General features: G+C 43.2%; 1 protein-coding gene across 4 annotated transcripts in view; it reads left to right on the forward strand.

Annotated features, from left to right (window-relative positions):
* The window catches only part of EVI5L (ecotropic viral integration site 5 like), an 86637-nt gene that overhangs the window by 44345 nt on the left and 28000 nt on the right, over positions 1-14292 (forward strand). For all 4 annotated transcript variants that reach the window (XR_006102415.1, XR_006102414.1, XM_042454169.1 and 1 more), the window contains 3 exons: positions 5968-6108; positions 7470-7598; positions 11241-11381. Coding sequence is in view for 2 of the 4 variants with exons in the window: in XM_042454169.1 (XP_042310103.1) it covers positions 5968-6108; positions 7470-7598; positions 11241-11381 (411 nt within the window). In the remaining 2 variants the exon portion in view is untranslated. The remainder of the gene's footprint in view (positions 1-5967; positions 6109-7469; positions 7599-11240; positions 11382-14292) is intronic.

Consider the following 14292-nt stretch of genomic DNA (forward strand, 5'->3'; position numbering starts at 1 on the left):
AGTATTGCAACCTTGTACAGCACTCATACTTAATTACTTATTGCTTCCCACCATTCCCAAGCCTCTGTCCACAGCAGCCTATAAAGAAAACAAATTTCAAGCGTCGTCAAAGGCTGTGTGCAGGGTTGCTATGGGAGTGGAAAAAATAGGAACCGCTCTTGAGTCTCTTCTGTTGTAGAGATTACGGCTGCTTTCTTACTTTAAAGCAAACTACAAGAAGAGTGAAGTGAATCTGATGTCTTTCGCCTCCCCTTCCACTTTATAAGCTGATGCTTAGAAACAAATACAAATAATTACTGAGTAGTTTTCAGTGCTTGGAAAGAATCATCTTGTTGTGCTCTTCATCAGAGAAGCCTGGCCAGAAACAAAAGTAATTACCTGACAAGTGTGCATAGTCTCTTCTTGCCTTTGTTTGGATGCTGCTCTTCTTCGTATAAAAGGCTAGGTGATTATCCCCAAGCAGGCATTCCTCCTACCAGGAGAGAAACTCAACCCCATGGCCTTAGTATTCAAGACACATACAGAATGCTACTAGGAAGGGTTCTCAACTAGAGTTCCATCTGCACTCCAGAAATAATTCAATTGGACACTGCTTTAATTGACATGGCTCACTGCTATTGCATTCTGGGATTTGTCATTTTGTGGGATACTTAGCCTTCCTTGCCAGAGGTCTGGGGCCACAACTAACTACAAATCCCAGGATTCCATATCATTGAGCCATGGCAGGTGGAACCTATGAAGGGAATGAAAATTCAGAACCATGGTGCATTAACTCCCCCTCTCAACAGTCCACAATAGGTTGTTCTTGATTTGACTGCTGCAGAGATGCTGCTTTTTGTACATCTGACTTGTGTTTCTCAGCCCCTGGCATGCTGGATGCTGGTGATTTATTATAATCAGAGCATGACAAGGTTAAGCAGCTCGTTTCAAGCTTCTAATGAAATCTGAGATTTACAGAGTTAAAAACTAGCACAATAGACATTGACAGGCTGAGAAAATCAATTTAAAAGTATTTTTGGAAAACATTCAAAAGGGAACAAGCAGTGTATTTTCATTGTTGAGTATAAAGCCCTAATATGAAAGAGGAGAGCAGAGGACAGATGGACATGAGGTAAACCCATTTAGTAGGGTCATAATGGAGCAAGAGAATAATGTATAGCACTTAACTTTGAAGTGTGGTAGACAACCCTCCTTTGTTTGGGCATTCATTCTGCTGAGTAAGACCTTGGACCTGAAGGCACCACTGCAAGAGAGTGAAGAAAATGTAGGACTACAAGCATTCTGTGTTAATGTCCCCTTGTAGATTCCTTGGTGAAAAGATTCCCCAAATTCCTTTCCTGGGATTTAATGTGCACAGCAAAAATCTTCATTTATGGATTTCTAATCTTATCTTTGATTAGAATGTTAAAAGGACCCAACAGGTGCCATTGGGAGATTGATCCTTTGGTTTTTACCTTCATCTATGTATGGGGTGGAGAGTTACAACATCATAGAGTATAAGCAGAATTTGCTATTGGCCAGAGGACTTCCTTTGGCAGCCTATGCTCAAAGTATATTCTAGCTCATGATGGGTGAGGGTAGGATAAAATGACTAGGCAAATGATATGATCATATACGCTGTGCATACACACAATTTCTGAACCTTTTTATGGAAAGCCATTTCTTGCCTATTTGACACTGGAATAGAATATTTCACTTCAAGTCAACTTCTGAAATAATGGATTTGATGCATATGGCAATAGATGTGAACTAATTCACACTGGTGCCAGCACCTTCCTCCCCTCTAGAAAAGAACCAGGAATGTTTTGAACAAGACTCCAACTGGGTAAATCCTGCATGTAGTTAAAGAAAAAGATGATATCCATACTGCCTCTGCCAAATGAACAGAGGTGCTTTTCTTCCTACATTATGCTTAACCTCAGGGACGTAGCCAAGGGGGGGAGGGGTTCTTGGGGTCCAGACCCCCCCTTCCATGAGAAAAATGAATGGTGCGTGCTGCTGCGCTGCCGCGCCCAAGCCCCATTATAATGGTGGCACTTAGTCTGGACCCCCCCCCCCTTCCTAAAATCCTGGCTACGTCCCTGTCAACCTGCCTGGGGTAATGTATGAATGAGTTCCTAGGGTGTTTTAAAGTCTATGCAACCCATATGCCAGCATTGTTATGGGAGACAGACCGTTCTCAATGTAAACATTTTTGCTTTACCTACTTTTCATGGAAAACTTCAGACATTTTCATTGATGCATTAAAAAGAGAGGGGTGACTAAAAGTTTAAAAGTATAAAGCTAGCAAACTATGACAGTTATAAGGCCACCCTTCTCATATGGCAGGGTGAAATCCTTGCTGTAAGTGACAGGAAGGGTAGCAGATCACACACTTGTGTGCCTTCAAGTTGTTTTGACTTATGGATACCCTAAGGCAAAACTATCATCGAGTTTCCTTGGCAAGTTTCTGTAGAGGGGGTTTGGCACTGAGAAAATGTGACTTGAGATCACACACTATACCACCCTAAAGGGTTGCCCATTGCTGGCTAGCCAGCTGTCACCAGCCAGACCAATACTGCACTCTGAGGACTCCTAGGCAGTACTGCTGAGTGCTCTTGTGTTCCTATAAATGCCACATCAGGAAAGAAACTGGTATGGCTCTTTAGAACAACCACCTACCATGCCTTGCTCTGCATAGATGACCACACTGGCAAATCTGTTGTAAATGCTGGAGCAGAAGAATACAGACAGACGTCTTACTCTGAGGAGTCCTCAGAGTGTTGTCTTTGCCTGGCTGGGGCTCCAGAGAGCTCCATGGGAAAGCTGATAATACATTTCACCAAAGAGACCAACAAGCCCAAGTGACCTGTAATATTAGGGTCCTTCCTCAGAATGTAAGAGGCCATCTGAAAATTTCTGCTTTAATGCCATTTAGTCCATTCCTATTAACATTAATATATTTTGTTGGGCATTAGGTCCTTAGAGGTGAGGCAAGCTAAAAACTCTGCATGTAAGGATAAGACTGACAAGTTGATGGATAGGCATCTTCCCACCCTATTGGTTCACACTGTTCATTAACATGGTCCAAATGTGAAGTTCTTTGTGGACCATCTCATCAAACAAGATGGATCAGGAGATTATAGAAACAATGTAGTGGTGCTTCTGATGGGACCCAGACAGTGGGTACTTATAAAACCAGGTTGATGTGCTACTTGACATTATTTCCAGCAGAGGAACTGAAAAGGAACCATAGTCTGTACAGATAATATTGTTCAGAGAGGCAGAGGTGTGTTCCATGTGGTTCAGTGACTAAAATGCTTGAACTGGGGAAAAGTTCATACTCCTTTCTGTCTCATTCATGCCATGAGTAAGTCAAAATGTCTTATCCTAACCTACCACACTGGGTGGCTGTGAGCATAAAACTACTATTTGGAGCTCTGCAGAGAGGAGTCCAGATACAAAAATAACATGAAGATGCCAGCCACAGATGCTGGCAAAACATCAGGAAGAAACTCTGCTAGAACATGGCCACATAGCCCGAAAAACCCACAAAAACTACAAAAATAACAACTGAAGGATCCATGTAGGAGAACATGATAAATACCAAATTAATCTGAGAAGTACAAAGACACAAGTTACTGAAGAGCAATGAATAAGCTGTGCTCATTCACTAGAATTATTTCAGTTTAAAGAAACAATATCGATGAGGCTACTTAAAAAACCCAGTTATACTGTATTGCCTTTACAAGATAGGCTCCCGCTTTAAATTGTTCCTCTTGGCAATTCTGTTGCCATGTGGTAGCTGCTGTTCATTTGCAGCAGTTCTTCACAGAATAAAGGTGACTTCACCTGTGCTACAGCTAAGATAATGGCAGTGCTGTGAAGAAACTTACCAGCAGCAGCCACATAGTAAGTATAAAAACTACTCTCTAATAACACCCCCTTTTAAAAGGTTGCTTTGGAGCAGAGAGATTGGATTCTGTGTGAACTTTACTGCTGGCTGTAAATCAAACCTGACAATTTTGTTAACCTTTCTCTAAGTCTATTGCATTCCTTTTCTGGAAGAGCTGGACCAGATGCAAGCTTCCCTAGAACCCATTCCCCTCCCTAGCTGGAATAAGATTTATAGGGTTTTGTAATTCCCAACCCCCTTTACCTACTCTTTTCTTGAACCAGTCCAAATGTGTGACTTATTGCCTTATATTTAAATAGTCTGTTTCATATTTGTAGCCAAAACAGCTAGCAAGGCCAAAATGTGGCTAGATATTATTAGCATCCCCCCCAGATAGTCCCCTAGCTATTATAAGCATTCCCCAATCCGTTTTCTGCTCAGCCATTGACTTTCTGTGACTTTGTGGATCGCTTTGGCTATATTCCCCTTATGACAATATGGTGGAGGACAAGTTCTGTCCAAATGCTTCTTCTGAAGACAAATACACTCAGTGTTACATTTTCAGGTGCTAACAAAAGAATACAAGTATTATGAAACATTTTCGTTCTGTACTGTACTGTCAGCCAAGCTGGGGTTCAAGGGAATCTGGAAGGCCACAGGATTCCTGCCTTGCTGCAGGAGGTGTTTTGGTATGAAAATGCAAGAGATTCTCTGCATACATTTCTGACTGGCTGACAGTCAGAACTGATGGGAGTTCAGCAACATCAGGAGGCGATAATCTCAACTGCAGCTGTACATGCAACAGTGGCAGCTAGTGGTTTCCTGGCCAGTTTGGTAGTGAATCTACTCTGGGTTTTAGTACATTCTTTAAAGGAACTTAAAAGGCTTAGGGGAAGGGTTAAGCAACTTCAATGATTCCTTTAAAGTTAGTTTGGGCTAAAACATGAAGCAGATTCTACAGTCAGGGAAGCCATCTGCTGCCACTGAGATTAAACTATCCCATTCAGATAAGGAAAAGGATACTACCTAAGCCTTCTAAGGGTGCATCTTCACTGTAGAAATAATGCAGTTTGATAGCACTTTAATTGTCATGGCTCCATCCTGCAGAATCCTGGATTTGTAGTTTTGTGAAGCACCAGCACTCTTTGGCAGAGAAGGCTAAAGACCTTGTAAAACTACAAATCTCAGGATCTCATAGGATGGAGCAACAAGACTTAAAGTGGTGTCAAACTTGATTATTTCTACAGTGTGGATGTACCCTAGATGCTAGCTTTTCCATACCCAGGAAGGAACTGACATGCTTTCCAAGGAGCAATCCTCCTCATATGCCTTGTGATATGGCGCACCTCTGTGCAGGATTTCATCACAGGTAGTTTTGAAAGAATGAATTAACCCTGAGCCAGGCTTTAAGTTTTTAAAAAAATTCAGAACAAGTGGTAACACCAACTTTTGGATCCTCTCTGTGTGTCACTGGCACCAGAGCAGTGATTTGGTAAGCCTCAGTGATGATGCAGGCCTGGTGAGAAATTTTACATTAACTGTTTATAGAGTTGCCAGAGTGAAAAGTGGAGAGGGCTCCTGCATAAAAGAGGGAAGTTCAGCAGGTGTTCCTTGTTACCTGGTTGCATGAAAAGCAACATTTGCTGAAATTCCCACCTATACACAAACATTAAAGTTGTGTTTAAGTGAGAATTTATACAGTCAGCCCTTCTTATACACTGATTTTTTTATACATGGATTCAAGCATACACAGTTTGAAAATGTTCAAAAAAGTATAAATTTCAAATATCAAACCTTGATTTTCCATTTTTTATAAGGAACATCATTTTGCTATGTCATATTTCATGGGACTTGAGCATATACGGATTTTGTTATACACAGATAATCTTGGAACCAAACCCCAGTGTATAATAAAGGTCCACCGTACTCACTTATTACCATGCTTTTCAACCTGGAAACCCTAACAGTTCAGGTTTTTGCTTACTACCATGCAACAATTTTTCTGTTGTGATCCTTGTCTTTTATGTCATAGAAAAGCCTTGTATAGATGCACTTTTCTTCAGAAAATAGCTTCTAGTCTCTTTCCTTTATAGGGCCAAGTCACCCGAGCACAGGAAGCTGAGGAGAACTACATCATTAAGAGGGAGTTGGCTGTAGTAAGGCAGCAGTGCTGCACAGCAACAGAGAACTTACAGAAGGCCCAAAGCACTATTCGGCAGCTGCAGGACCAGCAGGTAACAGGGTGATGTCACACATGATACCACAAAGTGGGTGGTGAGGTGGCAGAATTAAAGAGTTGTGGGGTAATTGGTTTGTTTTGGTAGTGGTGGTTTTCCTTGAGACAGGCCAGGCAAACAAAGGGCCTGACAGTTCACCCTTCCCACTTCATGAATGTATTTATTCATATTATTTGTGCAGTTGTTTGAATTCTTATATGGCAGTCTAGACCTGATGGCCTTTGTGATCCTCCACTGTCATTGGCTGGAATGATGCCTCACAACAGCCAACAGCCGTAGCTAGCATTGCTTATGGCAGAGGGATGCTAGGAGTTGCATTCCAACAACATGTGGAGTGACATATATAAATACATATATGTACACTGTATAACATATGGGTACACTATATAAACATACCCATCTGTTACTAGTGGCTAATCCTAGACAGTTACAGTCTATTATGAAAGGCCAAACTACATATAATGTAAAAAAATCTGTGACTAGTCTCCTCAGTTTTTACTCCCAAAATGCAACAATGAGGGAGGTTCCATGGTAATTCAGCTACATTTCTCTTAAATCACATGCAGAAACAACACTAGACACTGAGAGACTGTGCAAAGACCTCCCATGACATATACATGGGTGTCATTAAGGGAATGCAGAGCTGTAAAACGTACCGGGTGATAGCTCGGGGGGGGGGGTGAACACCCAGTGGTGTGGCTGCTCATTGTCTGTCCATTTCCCACTGTCAGCCAGGTTGCTTCTGCAAAAGAGGGAAGGGTGGGGCATGGAAGAAGAGGATGCCATCATTGCAGACCATTGCCCTGCCCTTCCTTCCCTCCTGCTGTCACCATCTCCCCAACAGACCTTTCTAGGTCTAGTCAGGTGGGCGAGGCAGTGGGAAGGCCACTGCCATCATTTCTCACCCCCGGCAGTCCTTTCTGAGCACCCACACTAGGTAGCACCAACACAAGTGACACTACTGGTTATATCTGTTTTGGTTCTGTCTTCCAGCTGTAAATATTTCACTTTATTCTAGTAAGAACTATTTGTTTTTGTGTGCCTTCAAGTTGTTTTCAATTTGTGGTGACCCTCTCATGGACGTTTCTTGGCAAGATTTATTCAGAGGAGGTTTTGCCTTTTTCTTCCTCTGAAAAGGCTGAGAGAGTTTGCCATCTTGGAGCCTTATGGGTTTCTATGGCTGAGGAGGGATTTGAACCTTGGTCTCCGGTGCTCAACTCACTACATCACAGTGGATCTCAGTAAGACCAGTAGATTCTGTAAAAACAGTGAAGACAGCATTCTTTACTTCATGGCTTATGAATGGCTTCAGCACCTTGCAATTGTACTGATTCAGCAACGATCTTCCTCCCATGTAGGGAAATCCTCGCTACTCTGAAGAATTTGTGAGTCACCTGGAAACAGAGCTGGAGCAGTCACGCCTGAGGGAATCTGAGACTCTGGGTGCACTTAAAGAGATGCAGGACAAAGTCCTGGATATGGAGAAGGTACATTTACAAATGAAGTGGCATGGAAGGAAGGAAGCATGCATGCTTTAGGAAGCTAAAGCCTGAATTGGCTGGAGCTTCTCAGGAAAGTTCATTCACTAATACAGATTTCTTTGCATGGCTGATGTAAATGAAGATAGCAATACTGAAAACAACTTGCTTTCATTACATGTTTAATTATTCCATTGGATCCCAATTTAGATACATGTGAATGGGCTGGTTGAAGTGGTTTTCCCCCATCCCCCCATCCCCACAACAGGCCTTCCAGCTGCTTGAATATGCTGCACAGAGGATTAGAGGACCCTGACGAATGGGTTGGGCTGTGGTGCTGGCAGAGAAGGAAAGACACCAAAAATGAGGCAAAGAGACCCACTCTTTGTAGAGCTGTTTCATCCATGGAAGGCAGGTCCTGGATCCCTCTGATAATCATGCCAGTAATACTAAAGTATGTGTTCAACATCTACTTTAATTTTACCACCTCAAAAAACTCTCAGAAGAAATCTCCACAAAACGATGATGTAGAACAAGAAACTTTGAGGGGGTTTCCCCCTCAAACATTGAACTTGAGGCTCTCTAGTGTGTGCTTTATTTAAAGGCATGCAGTTATCCACTACTTATTTATTAATTTGATTTACATCCTCCCTACCTCCTGGCATGGGATCCAAGGCAACATAAACTATAGTTTTAAACAAAAGATAGCTAAAGGTGTAATAATAATGGACTGGATTTGTTATATGTTGGGTTATGGTGACAATTTTATTTGCTATTTTGTCAAGGTCTGTTTTTATTATTATAATTACTGTTACTATCACTATTACTAACATTAATATTATCACTAGTATTTTCATTATTACTATGATTACTTCAGTTAGACATTATCTATATATATGGCTTATTATTATTATTATTATAGCAACTCCTATTAAAAACAGTCACAGAATCATAGAGTTGGAAGAGACCACAAGGGCCATCCAGTCCAACCATTCTGCCATGCAGGAAATTTCAATCAAAGCATCCCCGACAGATGGCCATCCAGCCTCCGTTTGAAGACTTCCAGAGAAGGAAACTCCAATACACTCTAAGGGAGTGTTTTCCACTGTCGAGCAGCCCTTAATGACAGGAAGTTCCTCCTAATGTTGAGGTGGAATCTCTTTTCCTTTAGCTTGCATCCATTGCTCCGGGTCTTAGTCTCTGGAGCAACAGAAAACAAGCTAGCTCCCTCCTCAATGTGACATCCCTTCAAGTATTTAAACAGGGCTATCATATCACCTCTTAACCTTCTCTTCTCCAGGCTAAACATCGCCAGCTCTCTAAGTCTTTCCTCATAGAGCATGGTTTCCAGACCCTTCACCATTTTAGTCGCCCTCCTTTGGACATGCTCCAGTTTCTCCACATCCTTTTTAAATTGTGGTGCCCAGAACTGGATGCAGTATTCCAGGTGGGGCCTGACCAAAGCAGAATAGAGTGGCACTATTACTTCCCTTGACCTAGACACTATACTTCTGTTGATGCAGCCTAAAATTGCATTGGCCTTGTTAGTTGCCACATCGCACTGACTCATGTTCAACTTGTGGTCTACTTGGACTCCTAGATCCCTTTCACACGTAGTCTCATTTAGCCAGGTGTCACCCATCCTATATCTGTGCATTTTATTTTTCCGCCCTAAGTGTAGTCCCTTGCATTTCTCCATGTTGAAATTCATTTTGTTAGCTTTGGCCCAGCTTTCTAATCTATTAAGGTCATTTTGAATTTTGATCCTGTCCTATAGGGTATTAGCTGCTCCTCCTAGTTTGGTGTCATCTGTGTTATGCCCAAGATTGTAAGGGCAACCTGTTTATCCTGAGAGCGTGTGATGAAAACCTCTCCCTCCGTGGACCTATTCACAGCAAGGCTGAGAAAGACATTGAGACACCAAATTTGGTTTTAAACACCATGCATGTAACATTTATTGAATCACACAAGTAACACAAACATTGATTATCAAGAGCTCTTTCACTCACACATTCATACAATACTCACACACACTTTCCTTCCGCCGAACATTGATCAGTTGTTCTCGAAGGCTGGGGATGACACCGTTGCCGCGGTAGATGCCAACAAAATGGAGATGAAAGTCCAGGGTCTTTATACTTTTTCTTCTCTCTGGCTCTTGGCTGCTGAAGTCTTGCAATATTGCAGCCCATTACTCAACTTCTTCTTTTGGGAGGACAGACAGGTTGTTCAGATCAGTCCGTGTTCAAAGCAACTCGTTCTGTTCAAAGTCCTCCATTGTCCTGTCAGTTCCTCATCAGGGCGACTCAGGAGATAAGGTTCTTCCCGGTCATGGTTCGTCACACCTGGACGGCACCCCGCTTCAGCTTCCAAGCTTCAGACTTTCCTCGCCTCGGTTGCCAAATACCTTCGTCACATCAGTGCTTTGCGCGGAACCATCTTGTTTGGTCCTTTAGCTATGTTTAAAGCACAATTCCTTGGTTCTTCGGTTCTTCAGCTCTGGGTTTAAGTCAGAGCTCACTCATTCGTCTTACATCTGTACATTTGATAAGTATGCCCCCAATTCTGTCATCCAAGTCATTGCTAAAGATGTTGAATAGCACTGGGCCCAGGACAGAACCCTGTGGGACTCCACTTGTCACTTCTCTCCAGGATGAAAAAGAACCATTGTTGAGCACCCTTTGGGTTCGGCCAGTCAACCAATTACAAATCCATGTAACAGTTGTCCTGGCGACTTATATTGGTTTCGATTAACCAGATATTCCTGTACGATCTCTTCATTGTCACGTAAAACATTTTGAAATCCGTTTAAAACAGAGTGAAGATAATTAACATTAAAAAGTACGAGATGCCACATTAAAAGACCCTTCTGCCATATCTGATTAACAGCCAAAGGCCTGAATAAATGAAAAGATCTTTGCCTTCTGGCAAACATGGACCAGAGAGTGATCCAGGTGTGCCTCCTGTGAAAGGGAGTTCTACAGGCTGGAAGCAGACACTGAGAAGTTCCTCTCTCATGTTCCCACCAGATGTGCCTGTGTGGGTTGTGGAACAGGGAGACAGGTCTTCCCAGAAGATCTCAAAACATAGCCATGCTCATATGGGACAATATAGTCCTTCAGATAGCCTGGATTCAAGCTATAAGGCTTTATAGCTCATAATCAGCACTTTGGCTGCATTCACACTATGGAAAGAATGTAGTTTGATACCACTGTCATGACTCAGTTTAGTGGAATCCTTGGGAATCGTAGTAGCACCAGAACTCTGACAGAGAAAGCTAAATGTCTCACAATACTACAGCTCCCAGAATTTCATAGCATTAAACCAAGAAAGTTAAAATGGTGTAATACTGGATTATTTCTGCAATATGGATGCATTCTGTGTGGAAATAGACTACGTGCCAGTAAAGCTGGTGCAACAAGGGTGTTTCTTGCAACCAGCACCTAGCTGCACTTTTTTGGACCTGTTGAAATTTATGCACATTTTCCAAAGGTAGGCTCACATACTTTGAATATGTTGAAACAATCCAAACAGGATGTTTGAAGCACGTGTCAGCCAGCTCTGACATTTTTAGAGTGGGTATTAGAAGTCTGAGCATGGGAGTTAGTCTGAACCCTTAAGTCATCTTTCTGACTTCCTTTCACTTTGCAGAAGAACAGCTTGCTTCCCGATGAAAACAATGTAGCTCGCCTGCAGGAAGAACTGAAGGCAATGAAGGTGCGAGAGACTGAGGCTATGAAGTCCTTCAGGGAACTCCAGCAGCAAGTGAAGGAGCTCAATGACAACTGGCAGGTATGTTCTACATAACAGAATGACTGTCTATTTGGCAGCTGTCTACTTCCTTGTTATGACTGGTAAGGATTTTCACTGTTCCCAGCATGTATTGTTGATAAGCCTTTTAAAACAGAAGGCTGTAGGGGCTGAATATTTAAACTGCATAGCACTAATATCAAAGCAAGGTAACAGAGGTTGTTGGTTTTTTTAAATTAAGTACAAAAATACTTATGTTGTTGCTTTGTGCTTTCAAGCCATTTCTGGCATAAGGTGACCCAACAGCAAACTTATTGTGTTTTCTTGGCAAGATTTATTCAGAGATTTACAAATCCTTCCTCTCAGGCTGAGAGAATGAGACTTGTCCAAGGTCCCTGACTGACTTTCCATGGCTGAGTGAGGATTTGAACCCTGATCTCCTGGAATTCTAGCCCAACACTCAAACCATTACACCATGCTGGCTCCCTTTATGACATATTAGGGAATAATAAACAGGGTCTCAAAATTTCTAACTTTTTAAAAGGTAGTAAATAGTGTGTGGTTATTTGGGAAAAGGAAAGGCTGTAGCCCATTGAAAGAGTCCATGGTCTACATTCAGAAGGTCCCAGGTTCACTTCCCAATATCTCCAAGTAAGTCTGGGGAAGACCACTGTCTAAACCTCTGGAGGGATGTTCTAGAGTGTGGATAATGCTGAATCAGTGGTCCAACTCAATAGAAGGCTTTCACCTGTGCTTTTCTATGGCACTTGATACAGTGTTCTTTTATTTTCAGAAGATTTTTTTATATGAACTTTCTGCACTTATTTTAATAATAACCTGGGTTTGAATTCTCAGTCTGTTTATCTTGTTTGAAAGTTTGAAAGTAGAAAAGATAAAAATGAGACATGAATTCTAGAGATATGTAAGAAATCTGTTTGGTTGCATTTTAATGCAAATTAATCAGATTTGTCCCTCCAGAATCTATGTGTCAGTTGAAACCAAGGAACACAGTGACACACACACTTTGCTGAATTTTGTGGGGCAGTTTGCAAATCAAAAAATGTACACAAAAACATATAAAATAAGGAAACTTGGACAGAAAAATGAACTTACTCAGGTGAAAGTGTACACAAAACTGAATTATATGAATAAATAAATAAATAATTTTTTTTATTTATATGCCGCCCTTCCTCCAATCAGGGCGGCTCACAACATATTAAAATACAAACAATTACAATAAAAACACTTTTAAAAACAAACCAACAGTAAAGCCCCAAAGCCCAACCTCTTGGCCACGAAAAAGAGGAGGGAGGCCCACAGGATATTTACTCGGGGAATGCCTGTTGGAATAGGAAGGTTTTAAGGTCCTTCCTAAATTGGGCCAGGGTAGTGGACGAGCGGAGCTCTGTGGGTAGCGCATTCCAAAGGGCTGGGGCAGCTATGGAGAACGTCCTCCGGGTGGTGGAGGCCAACCTAGCCCCAGGCACCTTCAGTAGCTGCTGCCCAGACGTTCTGAGGGTGTGAGGCGGAATGTACGGGGAGAGGCGGTCCTTCAGGTATCCTGGGCCCAAGCCATTTAGGGCTTTATAGGTAATTACCAACACCTTATATTGAGCTCGGAAGCGAATGGGCAGCCAATGAAGATCTTTTAAAACTGGTGTTATATGGCTGGTCCTGGGCGCACCAGTGACCAGCCGGGCTGCCATATTTTGCACCATTTGCAGCTTCCGAGTTTGGTATAAGGGTTGCCCCATGTAGAGTACATTGCAGAAATCCAGTCTCGAAGTTACCAGAGCATGTACAACAGTTTCTAGGTCCCTCTGGGCCAGGTATGGGCGCAGCTGGCGAATCAGCCGAAGCTGATAACAAGTGCTCTTGACCGTCGCATTCACCTGAGCAGTCAGGTGAAGCGACGAGTCAAGAAGCACCCCCAGACTGCGCACGGAGTCCTTCACAGGGAGCGTGACCCCGTTCAGGACAGGTGGAACCACCGCCATTCCTGGACCAGGGGAACCTATCACTAGTACCTCCGTTTTCTCTGGATTCAATTTGAGTCGGTTTTCCCTCATCCAGCCCATTACTGACTCCAGACAGGCCACGAGAGGAGAGACACCATCCCCAGTCACTGCATCAGTCGGAGACATAGAGAAGATGATTTGGGTGTCATCAGCGTACTGATAACCCCGCGCCCCATGTCTCCGGATGATCTCTCCCAGCGGTTTCATGTAAATGTTAAATAGCATGGGAGACAGAATGGCCCCTTGAGGGACCCCAGTTCTAAGGGGCCTCTCATCGGAACACACGTCTCCCAGCTGCACCATCTGGGACCTCCCCGAGAGGTAGGAACGGAACCACTGGAGTGCAGTGCCCCCGATCCCCACCTCTGCGAGGCGCCCCAGAAGGATACCATGGTCTATGGTATCGAAAGCCGCTGAGATGTCCAAGAGCACCAACAGGGACACGCTTCCCCCGTCGATGCCCAGATGGAGATCATCGACCAAGGCGACCATGGCCGTCTCAACCCCGTAACCCGCCCGGAAGCCAGTTTGAAATGGGTCCAGATAATCCGTTTCATCCAAGACCGCCTGAAGCTGGATCGCAACCGCCCTCTCGATCACCTTTCCCAAAAATGGTAGCAGCGAAACAGGCCGATAATTATTATGTACCAGGGGGTCAAGGGAGGGCTTTTTTAGGATCGGTCTTACTATGGCCAATTTAAGATCCGATGGAAATCGCCCATCCCTTAAAGATGTGTTAATTATCCGGCGTAACAAAGATATTACCGCCGGCCCCCCCTGGGCCGCTAACCACGAGGGACAGGGATCAAGAGAGCAGGTTGTTTTCCGAACACTTCCGAGGATCTTGTCCACATCCTCGGTACTCACCAACTCAAACTGATCCAGTTGAACATAGTCCACGGAGGCTCTGGACACTTCTACCCTAGGTTCTGCTA

Source organism: Sceloporus undulatus, chromosome 2 (genome assembly GCF_019175285.1).
Source record: "Sceloporus undulatus isolate JIND9_A2432 ecotype Alabama chromosome 2, SceUnd_v1.1, whole genome shotgun sequence".
Lineage (NCBI taxonomy): Eukaryota > Metazoa > Chordata > Lepidosauria > Squamata > Phrynosomatidae > Sceloporus > Sceloporus undulatus.